Source organism: Saccostrea echinata, unplaced genomic scaffold, assembly GCF_033153115.1.
Source record: "Saccostrea echinata isolate AGI-Se365-2 ecotype Australia unplaced genomic scaffold, CSIRO_AGI_Sech_v1 ptg000076l, whole genome shotgun sequence".
Taxonomy (NCBI): Eukaryota; Metazoa; Mollusca; class Bivalvia; order Ostreida; family Ostreidae; genus Saccostrea; species Saccostrea echinata.
In genome coordinates this window covers 108,991-125,982 of record NW_026889825.1, presented here as the reverse complement: position 1 = coordinate 125,982, position 16,992 = coordinate 108,991, and the positions used below count along the sequence as shown (strand labels likewise).

Genomic DNA, 16,992 nt, shown 5'->3' with positions numbered 1-16,992 from the left:
ATTATTTTAAACATTATTGACTTTTGTATTATTACGTCACAATAAAACGTCAGCTTTAAAAGTTTGCGCAATAGGCTTCTTGAGATGCTGAATATCAAAGATATATTTTATTAATTATGGTTCTCTTTTCCGAAAAAAGAAAATATTTATGTGTATTTGGTCTAAGTCTTTTTCTTCTCTATAATCTACAATTTCCTAGATGCCTGTTGTGATGGTCGGTTCAGCAATCAAATCAATTTGTAGTAATTTTAAAATAATTTATTTGCATTTGTAACAAGTATAACAACATAAAAGATTAAAATAAATGTATAACTTATTTCAAGATCATATTTCTATGATGTATATCATGAAAAATTTACAATGAACAAATCATTTAATGATATGTCAACAAGAAAAGTTAAGTAAATCATACACAATAAAAAGAGCACCTGTATTTTACACGTTCTCAACATTTTGAAAAAAAAAGTAGTAGCACTCTCATATAAATCAAACACTATTAAGGTCATCTTTGATTGTAGATTACGTGTCATAACAAGAATTTGTAGATTATTAAGGCACCAATTTACAAATTATATATCACATGAGATATCTATATGAAAAATATGTAGATAGAGAAGATCTGTAACATGATATGCAACACATTCTAGTGTCCATGAATATTACTAAAATCTGTGCAGTAAAACAGCTGTTCGAATAATCCTACCTTGGCATTCGATCTGAATACTATGCAGACCTGGAAATTCGATGCACATACAACAACTAACCTGTCCACTTTTTTCTCAAAATTATAGCAATATTAGGAGCAAAACTTTTAAATGCTGAAAAAAACAAATACCACATCTTCTCTTAAACCAGAGTGTTCTGTTACAGTACAACTTTCATAAAAGGTCGAGTTATTTACGGCATGTCCGTGTATAAAAGTATTCAATTTCAATGAAAAACTTGTCTTCTGTCAAGGATTATTTTTGAATACACAACTCCTGCGTTTTCAAAAACAGATTCCAGATTGCAAACACAAAATTCTTTCATACATATGCATCAGCACTTGGTCAAGCATGTCAAATTAGCAATGACTCTAAGAAACATATCACATATGACGGTGATGAAAAGCTTCGGTGTTCAATCACTTTGGCCTTGGATGTTTAATTATTAAGCAGAGGTAGAATTTCTACTGCAATGAAATTTGTCTTCTTCAAAAGTACATTGACCATCCTTAAAATACTGTGTCCCCAAGGGACAGTGCTGTATGACCTCTTGACCTTGGACACACCATATATACTTGTTGCAGATTGAATCATGAGGGAAATATACTCCGTTTCTGTTTGGTTTGCAGGGGAATTCTGGATCTGTTCAAAAAGGAACAAAACATTAAAGAAAAGGATATCATTATTATATCAATATGTATGTGAGTAAGGTTATAGCTAGAAAATGCTCATAAATTTAAAGCATATTGGATGAAAAAAGCATTGTAAGATTAAAACTTTAAGATAAAACTATCGAATATTACCAATCACGTCAACTTCCTTTTCCTGTCTAATATCACATTCTTGAGTTTCCGGGTTAAAACAGAGCCCTATACTACACCTTTGTACATATGTGTAGCCATCATGACACTGTATATACTGATAACAGTTGTTAGGATGCGCACGCTTGTCACGTGATATGCCTGCACAAAAGTTAGCTGAAAAAGATGTTTGAAATTAAATACATTGTATCTTATGATCCTGAATACGTGTAATACAGAAAACAGATTGTGTTATTAATCAATTAATGTTTACATATTCTTTTAAAGAAACATTATTCTTAGTGACATGTATAAATGCACAATGTATGAAGCATAGTATTTTTCGCTTTTCCAATCTTATGACTTAGCTCTCAATTTATTTAAATATTTTTACTACATTTTTCATATCACAGTTACATTCTTTTTTTAAAACACCAAAAAAAATGTAAAAGTTGAGTATATTACAGAGGTTTTAAATTTCTTATGTCAATATTCAAAACATTTTCCATGAACATTGTGAACAAATAAATAAATTTTAAATTTCGCAGTATAATTAATTTTTACCTGGAATCACATGAATTTTCTTTGTGGTATAAAGTCGTCTGCCACTGGGCATTGTGTCCTGGTTTTCAACAACACATCTCACTTCCATTCCATCATGTTTTTTATTTGGTGTGAAACGGAATTCGTTCGTGACGTACGATTTACAGTTAGTTGTATTTTCATGATCACGCTTGGTTTGGAATGGTATCTGATTTGTAAACTCAGCATTCCCCCTTAGTCTGATTTCCCAATACATCTTCCCTTTAGGGTATCCCACGTTTCCTTCACATTTGAACCACTCCCTTGGTTCTCGGCTGTCAATTATTTCAGTAGGTATCGTAATTGAAGGAACATCCGGTTTTGCTGTAACGAAAACAATAAATGTTTCCTTAAAATTATAATTTACACATCCATGCCTTGACACAATTGACTCCATTTTATCCAATCCAGAAAGATGCGCTAAAATTACTTAACATTTCATTTGTTATATCAAGTGAGCAAATACTTACATATTTTTTTTAATTCAATTTTTAATTGTAAGGGGAATCTTTTAAAGATAAAATTACCTTTAATATTTAGTCTGCCGAATGCTTCAGGAACTGCAAATGGTACATCGGCCGTGCAGGAAAATTGACCTTCATCCTTGCACTCCAAGGAATAGACCCACAAAGTAATATTAACCTCATACTTGGAAGGTTTATCGATGGTAGCTCTGAAGCGATGGCTAACTTCCTTCTCCACTTCTGGATTGGTGGAATCGTTGTAAGCAATGAGAATCCTTGATTTGTTTCCATTAGAGGCATGTTTGTAGATGGATATTGACGTCCATGCACCGACATGAAGCAATCGACAAGAAAGCAAGGTCACGCCTTCATTCAAGTAAGCATCTGCTGATGTCATTTCAAGGCCTTCAACGACATATTGAAATGAATTTATGAAGGTTTTTGTCATATACAAAATATCTTTTTGTAGTATAGCATCGACTACATAATCGCTTTCAACGAAATATTCACATGAGACTGAATTATGGCAGAGGATTCACTATGACTGCATTAAACTTACTGTCAGAATGTAAAAGTTGATTGATTAATTGATTGATTGTATGTTGTTTTACGTCCCCTTCAAGAATTTTTCACACATATAGAGACGTCACCAAATACCGGTGAAGGGCTTCAAATTTAGACCTTTACTCGGCACTCAGGGCCATTGAGCAGTGAGGGTTCTTTATCGTGCCAACGCCTACCGTGACACGGGGCCTCGGTTTTTAAGGTCTCATCCGAAGGACCCGTAACTTTCACTTCAAAGTGCCGAGCGCTTGGTGAAGGAACAGTTGCTACCTATTTTTTATCGACTTGGGACAGTCGCGGCCGTAATTCGAAGACACGACCTTCCGATCACGGAGCGAGCGCTCTACCGACTGAGCTACCGTGACGGCATGTAAAAGTTGAAGATAATGAAAATTGATCAATCTTAATAATCCAGTAAACAAAAAAAAAAGAATCATGAGCATGGCAAAAACACGGACCCCTGGAAACATCAAAGGTGGGATCAGGTGCCTAGGAGGAGTAAGCATCCCCTGTCGACCGGTCACGCTCATCTCGAGTCCTATATATTGATCAGGTATAGGGAGTACTCCGTAGTCAATTAAGTATAAAAGCAATGACCTAACAATTAGCATGGAACATGACAGTCAAAATACGACCCAAAGTAATGTAAAAATTTTTGTTTATGTAGTAAATTTTCAAATATGTTTACAATAATCGAACCAATATGTCCCCGTCTGAACATTATTCATTGTAAAAATATTCTCAGGACATTCAAAAGTATACAATAGATGGAGCAATAGATCTGCAGAACAAGCATAACATTTAAAGACTACATTACCGGGAAGCATTGGAAAGATTGTTTATGTTCTAAGTAATACTTCATCAATAGCTAGGCTTAGTCAAATGTTTAATACCTAAATTGAGTTTATCACCAAAAGATTTTGTAGCTTTTAAATATTGACATCAATACCCTCCAGAAAAATATTATTAATTTAGATATGTACCTGTTTGTCCACATCTTTGACTTGTCGGATCGAAGCACAGATTGTCTGGGCATTGTTTGACCTGCATGTCTGTGTTTGTACACTGTACGTACTTATCACACGTGTAGGGATGTTTAATCAAGGTATTATCACTAACGCCATTACAAAGACTGCCTGTAAAGAGACTCAGATTTATTAAACAAGAAATCGTGTTTCATTTCCTTTAAAAAAACAGAGAGTAAAGAATTCTCAGAAATTGGAATTGAATGCTTAATTATTAAGAAATACTTTCTTGGTCATAAGTTTTAAATTAAAAATAATTTTTTTTCCGTTTTGTAAAATGTAGCAAAGCAGGGCGCGAATAAATTTGGCAAACTAAAAATCTCTATTTCTCATAAACTTTTACATTATATAATCCGACAAGCAATTGTATTCCAAAAAAGAAAAATAGTCGCTTCATGACGTCTGACATTTGGAAAGGTTTACATTAAAATTATTAAAGTTCATAACGTTTTATGAAACAAAATTTGAGCGCAAATATATGTTTTGAACTTCAGAAGTGAAACTATTTCTCTGTATTTCTTTTTCTTTCTAGATATAAACCATGTTTGGGTGAAAAAAAAATAGATAACATATAAAGATATATATCAAAAATAAAACTAAAATTGATTAAGATTTTTCTAAATATGAATCCTCATGAATCAAAATGCAGGCACCAATTTGACATACGAGATTTTGTCGTAGTTCTTGACAACAAGAAACAATAGGCATGACTTACTAGGAACAATTTCAATGGTTGCAACATCCTCTAGAGCTAAGGAAGAAAGTCCGGCATTTGCTCGCTTGACCACACACTTCACTTGGACGTCATTAACCATTGGTGGCTCCTTCAGCTCGAGTCGTATTGTCTTGATTTGTCCGCATACGCCGCTTCTCTTAGGACTATTGTCAGTATCTATATAACAGAGAGCAACTCAAATTTACAATTTTTACAAGGTATTTATCTTGTGTACTACTTGTATTAAATAAAAATAATAAACTAATGCTCTTTATCATTTTTTATTCTTTAAGATGATATTCAGGTGTGTTTCACATAAGGACTTAGTTTCGAGATCAATGTATATTTTTTTTTTACAAATAAGTTCCTCTTTATATTACATCACAAAAGTAACCAAAGTATGTTTGTCCAGGTCTCTCCTATAGTTACTTTGGTATGAATATGTTTCAAAAAAAATTGCGTACAGAACGAGTGTTGACATGAAGCACGTAATTGGAATAGTATTCCCATAAACTATCCAACTTTGTCTATGTAAACTAAAGCACACTACTTACTGCCTATTCTTTGAAATGAATCCATTCCTTGCGCCTTGAACAGCCATTCAAATTCAGATTTTACCGCTGGAAATCCGACATTGATTGTACACAATAGCGGCTCTTGTAATGCTTTGCCTTCAATGATTTCCACGGGCAAGGTAACTTTGGGTTTTGTAGGTAACACTGCACAAAACATAAATCGGACAATTCAAAAACATTTTAATTGAATGCCACTTAAAAACTGGTATGTAATTACACTTTTAGGGTGGATTTATTTAGCAATCATCCCACAAAATTCATGAAAAATTGCATCATTTTTTGTTAATTTGAAAAGAAAAAAAATTGCCGTGACTGATTTTTGACGGGAAAAAATGTTAAACACAAATTATTACGTATCAAGTATATCTGATTATAAAATTACGAACAGTTAAATATTTGTATATATATTACCATCAAATTAGTTATAACGTGAATTAAACATTTTTATCAAAAGAAATTCTTACATTTTAATTCGCCGCCACCTATAAACGAGTAATCTCCCTTGTGTACTTTACACTCGTATCTTCCAAGATCTCCACATTGCAACAGGAAGCTGATACGAATCGTACCGGAAACGCTATTAACATCCAGGTTCAAATAGAGTCTATCTTTGATTTCAGGAGGAATTGTGATCATTTCGTCAGAAGTTAAATTCATAACAAGATAGGGTTTTCCCTTGTATGGCATATTCCGAATGATGAGGAATTTCCAGTCTTCCAGATTACCAAAGTTACACGTGACCGTGGCATTATGGTCACCTGTTGTTCCGACCGCTTCTGTTTCTGTTGTCACTTTCACATCTGCAGATGTAGAATTTTACAATTCAATTTTATATAGTTATAACTCGGGAGACCCTCGCCAACACATCAAAGACTGATTTTGCAAATTATCACTTTTTAAGATATTACATGTAACTTATAGACGTTCACATTCTTACAGAAAAAAGTGTAATAGGTACTTCTTCAAATTCAGATACATAACTTTTATTTGACAATATAAATTCAGTACTTACATGGCGTTGATATAGGAGTTTTCGTTGTTGAAGGGGTTGTTAAGGATTCTGTTTAAAAAAATGTACGCGTGTTAGGAAAAAGAAAGACAGTAATTATCCACGTTATTAAGACATGCATCACTGGAAGTTCTAAAATACTGTCCAGTCAGACACTGGGATGTACAATTTTTTTTTTTTAAAATTAAAAATACTTTGTGCCTCTAATTTGTCGACAAGGGTCATTTTGTGGAGGTGTCAATCTGCTTTAAACTCAAAGTAAAAAGAAAATAGTGTAAATATAAACTTGCTAGAAATATTAATACAATATGTATTTCTTTACAGATACGAAGTTGTAAATACTAATGGTATCCATAGACTTATTCATAGAGGGATTTTTTTCATTAGTTTAAAGAAAAGATTACATTTTATGGTTTGCATACCATTTTCCTTGTTTGATGATTGATCAATTTCATTTCTAGGATCATTTGTTCTTGTAGTTGATATTGTTGTTGACGCCAATGTTGTTGTTGTCGTTGTTATTTTTGATGTTGTTTCTGATGAAGATGTTGTAAAACCTAAAGAATTAAAGTTTAAATTGAAGCGATATAAAAATTGTTTTAGTAAATAAGTGGTTTTGGTCATTATAATTGAAGAAATGAAGCAGGAAGGGTGAATATTATATTTAGATTAAAAAATTGCTTTTCTTAATCCGTTATAATTATTATGCTTGTGTAGTGAGAATCTTACTTGAAGATTCCACCACAAACAGAACTAGTTATAATTGTAACGGGGACCGTTACAGATGTTCCCCAAACGCTCCCCAACACCCTTTTGGTGTCTTATTTCCTGTAAGCTTCATTAAATAAGCCAATGAAGTATATTGATAGTTTTTTGCATTTCACGCGCGCGCACGTGCATGCATGTGCAGGATGACCATGTCATCTCATCTATACTATTAATGCATCTTTATATTCTCAGTATTAAAACATTTCATCAAAAAATAAATAAGTTCCAGCTATATCAAGTATATTGGTCATCTTAGCATTGCACGCATGCGCACCTGCATGCATGTTCATAATGACCATGCCATTTTGTTTACACTTATAATATGTCGGTTTATTCTTAGTATCAAAGCTTTTCATAAAAAAATATAAAAGTTATGGCTACATTAAGTATATTGGTCATTTAACACATTGCACGCGCGCGCATGTGCATTCATGAGCATGATGTCCACATCATCTTGTCTACACTTTTAATATATCTGTATATTCTTAATATCAAAGTTTTTCATAAAAAAATATAAAAATTACGGCTATATTAAGTATATTGGTCATTTAACACATTGCACGCGCGCGCACGTGCATGCATGCATGCATGCATGTGCACGATGACCATGTCGTCTTGTCTACACTTTTAATATATATAAAAATTTTGAGTATCAAAGCATCTCATCAAAAAGTATAAAAGTTACAAATATATCAAGTATATTTGTCATTTTACGCTTTGCGCGTGCGCACACGTGCATGCATGTGCATGTTGACCATGTCATCTTGTTTACACTTTTAATATATCCTTATATTCTGAGTATCAAAGCATTTCATCAAAAAATATAAAAGTTACAGCTATATCAAGTATATTGGTCATTTTACGCATTGCACGCGCACGCACGTGCATGCACGTGCGCTCAAAATGACCTTGATTCCGCAAATCTACATAACATGCCTATTAACCCTAAAAAGGTTTCACCTCAATCGGATGAGTAGTTGACGAGATCACTCGCGGACAAAAAAGTACCCAGGAAGAAGAAGAAGAAGAAAAATAATAATAACTAGAAACTCATTGCGAGCAATGAGAGGTCTTCCGTCCGATTTTGAAAATAAAAACGAAAATTCAAGCTGAAAAGGTGATAAAAGAAATTCAGACACTCTGGAGATTTAACCCTGGCTGTCATCCTGAAAATCCAACGTGCTAACCATTAACCATTCACTTTTTTGCATCACTTCCTGTCACGACCGGAAGTAACGGCGATACAAGATTTCCTCGCGATTCAAATAAACTGATGACTGACTATCAGTTCTGAAAGTTTTAGACTTCAGTCGTTTACTGTAGCCGAGCAATATTGTGAGAACAAATTCTAATTTTGAGGACAGGTAAACACGCGACCGGAAGTGAATTTTATAAAAAAATCTCTGACTTTTCTCTAGACACTTGCAGTATCTACAAAATGCATAAAAACATTTCAAGTACTTTATCGATAAGAAATATTTGTGAGAAAGTTAAATATCGAAATAACGAAGTTTATCACCTAAAACCGGATGTTGTCTTTTTTTGTTTCCGGTGGAAACTAACATATTTCAAAACAGCGAAAGAGATGCAATAAAGTGATGCAAACTTTAATTTAAAAAAGAAAAGTTAAAATTTTTGATTTCTTTGATCACTTCCTGTGACGACCGGAAGTTACGACGGACGCGTTTAACAAAAATGGTTTTGCGTACTCCTCAAGGTCTGCTGCTCATATAAGTCTGGTGTTTTAATCTTCTACCTGTTTTTGAGATCTCGCTCAGACAATTTCTCATTTTGAGGACAGAAAAACACGCGACCGGAAGTGAATTTTTGAAAGATATTTGAGGTTACTCTAGACCTTTGCAGTCTGAATAACATATTTAAAATTCATTTCAAATACATTATCTATAAAGAATATTTATAGGAAAGTAAAATACGAAATTTTGCAGTTTTTCTCTTATAACCGGAAGTTGTCGTTTTTGTTTCCGGTGGGACCAACATCTTTCGAATCTGCGAAAAAGATGCAATAAAGTGATGCAATTCTTAAATAAAAAAAGAAAAGTTGAAATTTTGGATTTCTTTGATCACTTCCTGTGACGACCGGAAGTGACGGCTGACGCTCTGAACCCAAATGGTTTTGGCTACATCTTAAGGTCTGTTGCATATATAAGTCTGGTGTCTTAATCTCTTACCGTTTCCGAGATCTTGCTCAGCGAACTTCTCATTTTGAGGACAGAAAAGCACGCGACCGGAAGTGAATTTTTGAAAGATATTTGAGGTTACTCTAGACATTTGCTGTCTGAATAACATATTTAAAATTCATTCCAAATACTTTATCTACAAAAGATATTAATGGGAAAGAAAAATACTCAAATTATGTAGTTTTTCTCTTATAACCGGAAGTTGACGTTTTTGTTTCCGGTGGGACCAACATATTCCAGAACTACAAAAGTGATGCAATAATGTGATGTAAGTATTGATTAAAAAAAAGAAAATTGAAATTTAACGATTTCTTTGATCACTTCCGTAAGCGACCGGAAGTGCCGACGACGAACGAAAAGGTGCCCTCTCCAATCTAGAAATCATGTTCTATCATCTCTAACAAGTCTCCAGTTCATATCTTGAGCCATTCTTGAGAACACTCAAGGACAAAATTTCATTTTAAAATCAGGAAATTGTCCATAACTTGGCACTGGAACCGAATTTACCAAAAAACGGAATTTTATATAAAATTCATACAAAGACCTTTTATCCCTGAAAATTTCAAAGAAATTCATTGAATAGTTTTCGAGAAATCGCGTGCACAAAATTTTGTCTAAAAAAAAAAGAATAATAATAATAATAATAAGAAACAATAGAATCACTATAAGGTCTTCCGTGGAGACGGAAGACCTTAATAATAAGAAACAGAGTAAAAACAATATGTTCCCCAACTTCGTTTGGGGAACATAACTACAGCACAGCTTACCACTAATTTCTGTACTTGATTTCGCCCCATCTGTTGTTGACTTTGACACGAATGTTGTTGTGCCCTTATTGAGAGGCATTGCTGTTGTCACTTCTTCCAGCCTATTTGATACATCATTTGAGAAAGTTGTAGTTTCTGGAACAGACTTGATAACTTCCGGTTCTTCATTCTCGACAACAGATGTCGACTCCATGCTGACCTTTATCGGGATAAGTGGTTTTTTCTTACTAAACTCTGGAATAAGATGCTGTATCTTTTTAGGTCTCTCTAATAATCAAAAAAAAAAAAAATAGAATTAATACAATTACCCATTTTTATTTGTTTTATTTCTATCTATTGAAAATTTAAAGCACCTGATAAACTAAGACCAATGATCCCACAACATTTGCCATTTTTCTAACTATAAATAATGTAGTTTAAATAATGCTATATTTAGTCTACAAACTACTTTCCTTGATCAAAATATCTACGAGTAGAATTCCTGTGATCTTTAAGAGGGAGACAGTAATAACAAACAAGGATCTTGATGGGAGAAATTATATTTATAATGTAATTGGCGTCTATGGTATGCATTTTTACATCAAATTTAAATAAGGTATCGTGAAAATAGTTTTTTGTGACAAAAAGACATGTTTATTTGAAATTGTTTATAGTGTCAAAGGTTCAATTTAAAATGAATGTCCATGAATTCATGAATATTTCTATATTAACATTAATTGTTTATATAATATTTTCAAAATATGTTAAGCTATGTCATAATACAATGATATACGGACCTGTTGTTTTTTGAATGGCTTCTTCGGAATTTTTGGTTTCTCGCACTTCCTCTATAAATCGCCGTAACTCTGAAAAAAGTGGGACAAAATTCTCATCTCATTATGGTAATAAAAAAATTCATAGGCCGTGGAAGTAATTAAACGACTAATATATTTGCTGTCACGATTCTAGGAGCCATAACAAATTCCATTTTAAAAAAAAAAGGTGTGAATAATTTATTTCAGACTCCCTACTGTAAAAAAAAAGCTCTTTGAAATTGATAATTATAATTTTTCAACGTTTCATCCTTTACAATTGCAATGAGATATTTGTACTTGAAAATGGTATCCACCTTCCTATATTCATAGAAAAGGGAAAAAACAAGAGGCAAATGGACCACAACAGTCATCTAAGGTCACCTTGGCTGTTCTTCATCAGCATTTTTACTTTAAAAATGTAAACTCCATTCTAGCTTCAATATATAACCTAATCTGAATCCACAATTCGTTGGCATCTATGTTTCAATATCAATATGACTTACATGGTCGCCTTGCTGTTCTGGAGAATGCGAATTTCTAAGATTTTTTTCCAGTACATGTGTCCTAGGTAAAATCTGGTCCGACTTTCGCCCTAGCCTATCCCATAGGCCCACAATTCAAAAAAAAATTATAATAACTTGAAGATAGCCCCCTTAACCCAAGGCTTTGCGGAAAGTTTTGTTGAATTTGCAAAATGAAAATGTTTGAACTTTACGACGACAAATGACACATGGACAGACAGACGACGGACACTCTATGATCAAAAAAGTTCATCTAAGCTATTAAATCAGCTGAGCTAAAACAATTCAATAATAAATAAAATAATGAGTTAAATCTCTCTCTCTCTCTCTCTCTCTCTCTCTCTCTCTCTCTCTCTCTCTCTCTCACCTTTGAGCTTTGGTTTATCGGGAAATTTGTCAACGTTAACAAATGACAAATCTACATGAATACTGTCGTAATCAACAATGTTGTCTCCAATACGAATGGCTTTCATATTTCTGTAAGTAAAAGGGGCTGAGGTATCCCGAAGGACATTCTGAATAATGGACGGATCTCGTAGATGCTCAACGTCTTGGAAAGAAAGATCACTGTACGTATAAATGCTACCATTTCTGAAGACAAAAAACACATAAATGTGATGTCATTTAAACACTTTTATTCTTAATATGTTAAGAAAGAAAAATTAAAAGATGCACTGATGATACAATATTTGCATAAAAGTCAACTTTGGATCCATTAATAATCTACAAGAAGTAGTATCATGTAAACCAAATATGATACAATGTACACTAATTATTCAAAAATAGATAATTCAGGCCTAGGGTAACAATGTCACCCACGTAATAAATGAAATATATTTGCTTTACATAAGTTTAAAATTTCCACTGATGCTAAAACTGAAACAAAGATACCATCATTTGATCAATGGGTATTCAATGTTTTGTTGCTGGATATCATAATGGAATATTTTCACGATTGGTACAGGATTTTTTTTTTATATATATTTTCACTAGTGCAAAGCAAGAGTGAAAATATCAAAACATATCCTGTCTCACAAGTGAAATTCCTTATTCATCCACAAATTGTTGAATTTACTGATTATTACATTTTCTTTGATTTTAATTTCTCTTTGCCTCTGTCTTTTGTAACACTATGTCATAGGCAGTGATGACATAGTTGAGCGGGTTGAGACACGTAAAAGCTAATAAGCGATTGTGAGCTTGAAAATATTGCAAACAGATAATTCAACAACATATTTGGAGAAACTTCGGCAGTTTTAGTCTCTGTTTTATAACATGCCAGGTAGTATTTTTATAACGCTCTTCGTGAATTGGAGGAAAATTGAGAGTTTTGACGCACTTCTGATGTTATTTCACACGGTGACAGAATATCACATTGATATTCTTTCACACTGTGACAAAATTCAATAAATAAATTACAGTATTTCACTGTTGAAAATGTAATAGAAATGAATCCAGTATTTTATATCAATTTCATTAATGGATTTTTCACTGCAATATATTTTTTTTTCTCCATTGATTGATATAAAAAACTAATTTTTTTTAACATTTGAAGAAGGTATTTTCTATCATATCAAAAACAAAAGGTTGCGCATGAAATAAATACAATATATTATACTGAGATACTTTGCACTATACAATTGATTTTATTTTTGCAAAATGTGCATCGTTCAATACCCTTCCCAAAAAGTTTTAGACTCAAAGGCTTTCAAAACATATTGTCCACAATTTTCTAGCATTAAAATTTTGATCTTTAAGTGACATACTAACATTTGATATTATACGTATAAAGATTAAGTAAAATAAATTTTCTAGCAAAAATTTAGGCGTATATTCTTAAAGAATGGAAGTTTATCATCAATGGTCTCCAGCCATAATAGATTTGCAGTGTATACACACGTCTGATCCTTGCAGTTTGAAAGATATTTTGATTTTTCAATTCGTCTTCTACATGTACGTTTAAAGATTATAACAATATATTCAACATTCATTCTTCTGAAAAGTCGACGTCATTCTGTGTCTTCGTTAGTACTTTGTCAAAATTAAAAGACGGTCTTTTTATTTGTCAAAAACTTATCTGATTTTTGAAAAATATAAACTCCGTTTACGCCTTCTATACATATTGATCAGAAATAAAATGAATATATATGACGTTGTGTCAAATATTCGGTACCATTGCATAGTTGCAACTCTTTCAAACATGTGATTTGCTCTGAAGGAAAAAATTACCACAAATCACCAATAAACGTCATAATTATCTAAAGGGGAAGCCAAAGATTGATTATTATGAACACCTTTACACCTGAGTAAATTGCAAAAAGGTATTTCTTAAATGGGATTTCTTACCTTAGCGCATTCAAGCTTGTGCCATAAAAATATCTGCTTATGTTGCTCCTGAGAAAGACATCATTGATCTAAAAATGTAAACACCCATTTTTGAAAAACCAAATTTACAGTCAGGAAAATTCCACTTAACAAAACATTTACACATCAAACCGAAAATTCTAAGAATGTTTTGTAAATATTCACAGAATGTCGAATTTTTTTTACTGATTTCCCTTGGAAATTATGCATTAAGAAATAAATTTTGTGTTTTAAGATCTTTGTTTTGTGATTCAAGACATCGGCTGGAACTACATTCACATAAACATATAATGCAGCAAAGTATTTTTTTTTCTTATATACAGGTATCTTTTTAAATTCAATGAAAAAAGATCGGCATTATGACTACTTTAAAGAAACCCAAATCATTCATAAGAAACGAGAATTATAATGCATCTAAATTAAGAAAATATACTTTCTCTCACCAACGTATAGCCATAACTAATCAAAAGAATGTGGTCAGTTTCCTTGTTAATGGAGACAAGCTTCATTATATATTACCCATAGAATATGATGTGTATGAGCGTTTTGCCCTAACAAGACGACCTAGCCATTAGACAAAAACAGGAATAAAAAGTATTGAGCTAAATACAAAACCCACAAGTCTAATTAAAAACAAATAATTGTCTCTTTTATACGATCATTGCCTCCTAGTTTGTTCTATAAGACCTGGTCCAGAAATGCGTTGGTTAATTGTTCGTTATGTCTCAGAATTCATATATGGTCCTTTATTCAGTGAGAATGTAAATTATATCTTTAACATTCGTGTAAATATGAAAAACATTTCGAAACTTTCTTCGGTCTTTTTAAAGATTGTGAAGTCATGACTTAAACAGTGCAATAAAATGTTTAACCTTAATGTCTTTTTATAGGTACATGTACCCTTATACATAAATTGCTTTACTGAATGTTTAAGCACCAAATAGTTTGTAAAAATTTTACTATAGATTACATATTTTCATTTATGAACAACAAAAAGCCATCCAAAAATGTGTTATAACGGAATGATGAGTATTTATGAAGTTCCTTTGAGACTGAAATCTTTCCTTAAACAAGATAATTTATTCATGTTATAAGACCTAAGACTGTACTGCATGATATATGAATTATTCGGAGAAAAATAAACATAATCAGCATGAACAGGTTTTTTGTATTGGTAGGACTGAATTTTACGTGTAATTCAGATATGATAGTTGTGGTTATTTTAAATATTATAATTTGAACATCACATTTACAGATAAATTTTGCGTGGTTCACTTGCTTTTATCTTTCTGGCACATATGCATATATGTATAAAGAACTCCTGTTACGTACATGGTCAATTTACTTATTTATGGCGACAAGTTTTGTCATATTCCCCATGTCTATCAGTGTTAAGTTCCAACAAGACGATCTAATCATTAGACAAAATCCAAAAAATCATTGGGCAACATTAAACCCACACGTCTAATTAAAAATAAATAATTGTCTATTCTATACGATCATTGCCTCCCAATGTCTTTTTATAAACCGTAGTCTTTACAATGCGTTGGTCAATTGTTCGTTTTATCATGTCTCAGTATTTATGTGTGGTCATTTATTCAGTATATGAAAAAAATTCAAGACTTTATTGTTATTATGCTTTACAAGTCATGACCTTAGAAGTTGAAAGAAAGTTTCAAAACTTACTGTATTTTAATGAGTACCCTCTTGTATAACAATATGTTTCAGCACATAATCTGTGAAACAATAACTAAAGATATTTTGAGGAAAGATGATATCATATTTAAAATTTTATTCCACTTACATCATCTTCAAAAGCGCTACTGAACTGTAGGAACTTGGGGCTCGATGAATTGGACATCTCTGAGACAAATTTTTTGTTGAGAATGCGCATGTGCGTGATTGCTAAAATCATGACTGAAAAACAAAAGGAATATCATAATTATGAAACAAATATTCAGATATAAACAAACAGGTATTTACATTAAGTCGAAGGATAAATAATTGCCTAATTTTAAAGAAAATATCTTGCTTTACTACATAATTTCCTTCTTATAAGTTTCCTTTGTATAACTCAAGACTCAATTTTTAACTAAGTTGTAACAAGAAATAATAATCCAGACGTGGAGCCCTTAATGTTTAGAGTAAAAATTCGTAAATATTACCTAAACCGTCCTTTTCTTCAGATGATGATTCTAAAAATAGATACATAATGAAAGTTACCTGATTTTGATAAGCGCAAATGAGATTAATCAACATCACAAAAATTGTATAAACCAACTCAATTTCTGTTGATTTAAAGGGGAATGACTTACAAAAAATAAGAACAATGTTTGCCTCAACCAAGATAACCTATTTTTCTACAAAATATATTGACTGGAAAAGCTGACCGACTCTGTGTATGCCATGATACAGAATACATAATTATGTTAACTTAAAAAAGACTAAAAATCTTTTAGCTCAGCTTCCATGCAACTTTTTAAACAGGTCATGACAAAAATCATGCCTTAAAGATTGTGAAAATTTTCAGGATAACGTTTGAAACTGTCAAAACTAGCATATCTTATTTTAACTGTTTATTCCTCTTTTTATCGCAGAACTACATATTTCTTAGATTTCTGGTTTCCCTTGACAACGTTTACAAAGTCACAACCTCAACAATAATGAAATTTAAAACATCCATTTCCTCATGTCTTCATATAAATATCACATTCCTAAGTAACCAAGTGATAGATGTACATGTACATTAGTGCCATTATAATCCTACTAGTAGTTTGTAGTTTATGAAAAATTGGAAAACCTAAATAAATCCTTAGCAATTGGGAAAAAAAAGGTCTATGTTTATTTGAAATGTAATTTTATCATCTCAACAATCAAGAAGGTCATGTCAAAATATTACTTTGTAATAATGACATGCAAGAATTCTTAATAAAAGAATTCAGATATTATGTCATCCTGCAAGTTATTACGGACGCAATAGAAGACATGTATGCTGAGAACAAATATGTTATACTAATCAGTCATCAGTTACAGGATAAAATATAAGAATTAATTCATCAAAAATCGTTACTGCTGACATCTCAGATTTCGATAGCAGCTTAAAGCCACCATAGGTTTCAGAGAGCAAATTAACAAGAATGTA

At 32.2% G+C, this 16,992-nt stretch overlaps 1 protein-coding gene across 1 annotated transcript in view; it reads right to left on the bottom strand.

Moving 5' to 3' along the window:
• Nucleotides 1-246: 246 nt before the first annotated feature.
• The window catches only part of LOC133176554 (uncharacterized), a 29,975-nt gene continuing 13,229 nt past the window's right edge, over nt 247-16,992 (bottom strand). The window contains exons 3-18 of the mRNA XM_061311669.1: nt 16,016-16,045; nt 15,655-15,767; nt 13,833-13,900; nt 11,854-12,077; nt 10,948-11,016; nt 10,172-10,438; nt 6,861-6,995; nt 6,442-6,489; nt 5,894-6,229; nt 5,409-5,573; nt 4,855-5,031; nt 4,098-4,250; nt 2,614-2,955; nt 2,069-2,410; nt 1,508-1,681; nt 247-1,346 (exon numbers count right to left, since the gene is read on the bottom strand). Coding sequence (XP_061167653.1) covers nt 1,150-1,346; nt 1,508-1,681; nt 2,069-2,410; nt 2,614-2,955; nt 4,098-4,250; nt 4,855-5,031; nt 5,409-5,573; nt 5,894-6,229; nt 6,442-6,489; nt 6,861-6,995; nt 10,172-10,438; nt 10,948-11,016; nt 11,854-12,077; nt 13,833-13,900; nt 15,655-15,767; nt 16,016-16,045 — 2,840 coding nt within the window. The 3' untranslated portion in view covers nt 247-1,149. The remainder of the gene's footprint in view (nt 1,347-1,507; nt 1,682-2,068; nt 2,411-2,613; nt 2,956-4,097; nt 4,251-4,854; nt 5,032-5,408; nt 5,574-5,893; nt 6,230-6,441; nt 6,490-6,860; nt 6,996-10,171; nt 10,439-10,947; nt 11,017-11,853; nt 12,078-13,832; nt 13,901-15,654; nt 15,768-16,015; nt 16,046-16,992) is intronic.